This window comes from Octopus bimaculoides, chromosome 2 (genome assembly GCF_001194135.2).
Source record: "Octopus bimaculoides isolate UCB-OBI-ISO-001 chromosome 2, ASM119413v2, whole genome shotgun sequence".
Lineage (NCBI taxonomy): Eukaryota > Metazoa > Mollusca > Cephalopoda > Octopoda > Octopodidae > Octopus > Octopus bimaculoides.
In genome coordinates, this window is record NC_068982.1 from 33,653,446 (window position 1) to 33,658,178 (window position 4,733).

General features: G+C 36.5%; 1 protein-coding gene across 16 annotated transcripts in view; it reads right to left on the bottom strand.

The window, feature by feature from the left end:
- LOC106868006 (rho guanine nucleotide exchange factor 28) overlaps positions 1-4,733 on the bottom strand; it is a 561,000-nt gene that overhangs the window by 373,495 nt on the left and 182,772 nt on the right. Inside the window, exon 1 of one of the 16 annotated variants that reach the window (XM_014913100.2) lies at positions 4,136-4,547. The exons of the other annotated variants lie outside the window; for them this stretch is intronic. Within the exon in view, the coding sequence (XP_014768586.1) occupies positions 4,136-4,157 (22 nt within the window). The 5' untranslated portion in view covers positions 4,158-4,547. Of the gene's footprint in view, positions 1-4,135; positions 4,548-4,733 lie in introns of those variants that run through there. 16 annotated transcript variants of the gene reach the window in all.

Here is a 4,733-nt window from a genome sequence, read left to right on the forward strand (position 1 = left end):
ACAAAAAATGGGACAAGAACACAAAACATCCAGACAGATGATACAAAAAAAGGGACAAGAAAAAACAAGGGCAGGTCATTCGGAGTTTTCTTTCCTCAGTTGAGTTCCAGATTATCTTTGCAATTTCGGCCGGTTATACTCGAGATTGCTCCAATCTGACCAGCTCCAAGGGAAAACTAAGCTAAGAGCACTAGATTCCTTGGAAGAATGCAGCAAATGTATCCGAAAACAAGGACGGGGGGGGGGATAAAAAACAGAGTAATGGCACACAAATACAAATAACATGACATTAACAACAGGTGTCTTTCGACTAAGGACGAATTAGGTTAAGCTGGCGTGTGTGGAAGTGAAGCCTTGCAGCAGGGACATAAGAGATGACAGGCATGGGAGGAATATAGATGTTGCATGAATGGCAGACGAACCAAGAAAGAACGGTCAGAAAGAGGAGGGAGGTAAAGGCAGAGGGATAAAAGAATTAGAGAGGAACGAGAAAAAAAGAAAAGGGACAGAGAGTGTATATATATATATATATGCAACAATATGTAAACAAAATTTTGTTTTTTGTATCCTTTTGCTTTTGGAAGCATCAAATGTGTATCATATCATACAGACAAGAAAGTAATATTTCAAATAATAATATAGCTGTAAAAACAACAGAAAGATTGGAGTATTTTACACTTGTAAGACGGCTACATCATCATCATCATCGTTTAACGTCCGCTTTCCATGCTAGCATGGGTTGGACAATTTGACTGAGGACTGGTGAAACCGGATGGCAACACCAGGCTCCAATCTGATTTGGCAGAGTTTCTACAGCTGGATGCCCTTCCTAACGCCAACCACTCAGAGAGTGTAAGGGTTAGGGTTAGGGTTACTTACTTGTCTGCATGAGATATATACATATACACACACACACACACACACAAACATATTTAGTGTTAGCTGTTTGTTAAAAGAGTACTCAACATCATTGCAGAGATTAAGATATTTTGGTCAAGTCCTATCTTGCCTGAAGATCCTATGTACCTACAGGTGAGATTCAGTGTAGCAAGAGACTGGTTTATTCAAAATAATGAGCACATGCATGTGTGTGTGTATATAAAACCCACACACATTGGTTCAAGCAGAATGTGAGAACAAGCAGGGGAGTAATAATTAGGAAAATATTCCTAGGATGGACAATGGAATGTGAATTATCTATTGCAATAAGCTTTAGTAAAGGGTGCAGTTTCAAATTCCAAAAATGTTACCAAATGCATCAGGCAAACTGAAGAATGCCAGAGAATAGAACAACTGAAACTCCGTGACTGTAATAACCAAGATGATGATACTAAGTCTAAATATATCAGAGAAGTAATGATAATTCCTCGTCTCAGAAATTCAGACAATATCTACATGTATGCACATGTACACTGTTAGTGTGTGTATGTGCATATAAACACTGTATATTGTCTACACATTCTTACAATGCACACACACAAAAACACACAAATATATGTCAAATATGGGACATAGATGTTGAATGATGATGTTGAAGATAACGGTGATGATGATGACGATGATGATCATGACGTCAATGATGATGATGACAATGATGTACACATACAAAAAAATATATACACACACACATACCTACAGATACATTCATCTATTCAAACATATACTTACATATGTACACATACTAACATTATTATTGTTTTAACATGCACTTTTCCATGAGTAGGACAGAGTTTATTGTGGCAGATTTTTTAAAGTCAGATGCTCTTCCTGTCTCCAACACCCAACTGTTTCCCAAGGAAGGTAATATTTTCCCTTGGCCAGAAATGTTTACACAGAATATTGGCAATGACAATGCTTTCACGACAGCATCACTCACAACTATTGCATGATACACAATCTCGCATACACTTATACTGACACATATGCATACACACACATACATATGCATATGCGCGCGCGCACACACACACACACACACACACACACACACACACAGACAGAGGTTTTTTTTTTCAATTTTTGTACATCAAATCCACTCACAAGGCTTTGGAGGACATTTTCCCAAAGTGCCAGGTGATGGGCCTGAACCTGAAACCATGTGGTTGGGAACAAACATTTCAATCATACAGCCACATATGTGTTTATAAATATATAAGAGAAAATAATTGGTATGTATTTGTTGATAATGTAAATTGTGTGAATGTGAGAGAGACTTGTTTTTAGTATTGTATTTTATAACTATTTAATTTCAAGGACATTTTGTAAAATTCATCAATTTATTATAATCCTGTAATTAATCTTTTCTAATATAAGCACAAGGCCTGGAATTTTGTGGGGAAGGAGTTGCCATTTACATCAACATCAGTGCTCGAATGGTACTTATTTTATTGACCCCGAAAGAATGAAAGGCAAAGTCAATTTTTGGTGGAATTTGAACTCAGAATGTAAAGAGCTGGAAGAAATACTACTAAGCATTTTTTCTGGTGTGCTAATGATTTTATCAGCTTGCCGCTTTTTTACTATCCACTGATTAATAGTACTTGAAAGATTAGAGTAAACACCAAATTGTTGTTGTTATTGTTGATGTTGTTGTTGCTGCTTAGCCCCATGGAGGATCCCAAAGGTCAAATACTTTCCAGCTATATCTATTCCACACCAGCCTCCTACAGCCAAAATGTATCCAGGATTACATTAGCCAATGTAGCCTTTCCAACATAAGATAGCAGAATACAACTCAAAGAGTATATGACTGCTATTGCTAGCAAGTTAGTATGTCCCCTTGCATATTTTTCATTTGGAAATCCATCTATTTCTGCTCTTCGGCTATACTGAATTATGCTATGAGTTCTTCATTTTATCAATTTTAAACATACAAAATGAGGGCACGGTGGTTATTGTGCTAGGCTACTGGTGAATTTATTGTGTCTGTATGTGATCTCCAATCCTGCCTGTGCTCTCTTATGATAATCTATTAAGGTAACCCACATGTAGCTGAGTGATTAGAGATATTAACAGCATGCAGTTACAGTATCTAATCACACTGGAAAATGAATGATATATTTTAACGGATTGTTTTTAAATGCACAACTGAAATATAATCAAATTTGCCTACATGTGTGTGTGTATAGAGAGAGAGACATATATATTCATACATATTTACATACACACACACACACACACACATACATATATGAGTGTGTGTGTGTGTGTGTGTGTGTGTGTGTGTGTGTGTGTGTGTAAATGAATATGTATATGTTTACATATGCGTGTATGCACACACACACACACACACAACTGTCTAAAACATAACATCAAAATGAAACTGGGTTGGCTATTCAAAATACAATATGAATTATACCTCTTACAATTAAATATCTTTAATGTTACACAATTAAAATGATTAAATTTGTAACGTAAGTTTTCTTCCCCCAAACTACAAGATCATGATGTACAGTTAAGCAGAAATGAATGCTTATATGTATGTGGAAAAAATGACAATCCTAATAACTTGTGTCTCATTTATGTGCGTGTGCACACACACACACACACACACACACACACACACAAGCAGAAAGACCAGAAATGTAGGTAATCAGACAGAAAGTATATTTTAGGACAAGTAATATAAAATATAATTATATACTTTTAGAAGATTAAAATATATACATTTTTCTTAATTTTTTTAAAAATAAAATTATTAATTATATCAAGAAACTCACTTTGTAGCCACATGGCTTTGGATTTGGTCCCACTGTGTGGCACCTGGGTACAGGGTCTCCTGCTATGGCCCTGGGCTGACAATGCCTTGTGAGTGAATTTGGTAAATGGAAACTATGTGGAAGCCTCTAAGTGTGTGTGTGTGTGTGTGTGTGCGTGTGTGTGTGTGTGCGTGTGTGTGTGTGTGTGCGCGCGCGCGTCCCTTTCACACTATTTGACAACCAATGTTAGTTTGTTTATATCCCTCTTACATTAGCAGTTTTGGCAAAAGGGACAGATATTTTAAAAACAAGAAAAAAGAAGAAAAGTACAAAGGACAATTTTTTGGACAAACTATTCAAGACAGAACCCCAGCATGGCCACAGTCCAATTGAAACAAGTAAAAAAAATAAAGAGAAGAGAGAAAAGAGATCAATACCTGTAATTTTTTCTCTTTCCATGACAGTTTTTGCTTTACTAAAAAACTATTGCCATAGTAGTTTCCAACAGTAAGCATATGTCAGGTAAAAATACATCGTTTAGATACATCAAACATGTAAAATAAATTTAATTATGTTCAGAATATCCGAAGGACAGGTGGAGTGATGCTCAGCATGTACAACTTCCTTATAGCACTTGTATACTTTTCCACATAAACAGAACACAATAGTTCACAGGTACAAATCTGTGGCAAATTGTTTTCAAAAAGAAGCAGAAAGGTAAAAATACAGGTAAAATCATAACACCTGACAGTGTATGGTTTGTTTCATTCTGCAAGCCAGCCATGTTTCAGTTTACACCGACAATACTTGGAACAGGTTGTAAAAATAACCAGCTCATAAACAAAACAACAACAAAAGCAGCAACAGCATGTAAAATCAAGGAAGATTGCAAGTAAAGACAATCCTCATATATGTGTGCACATGTGTATATGAGAGAGGGGGGAGGGGGAGGGGGAGAGAGAGAGAGAGAGAGAGAGAGAGAGAGAGAGAGAGAGAGAGAGAGAGAGAGAGAGAGAGAGAGAGAGAGAGAGAGAG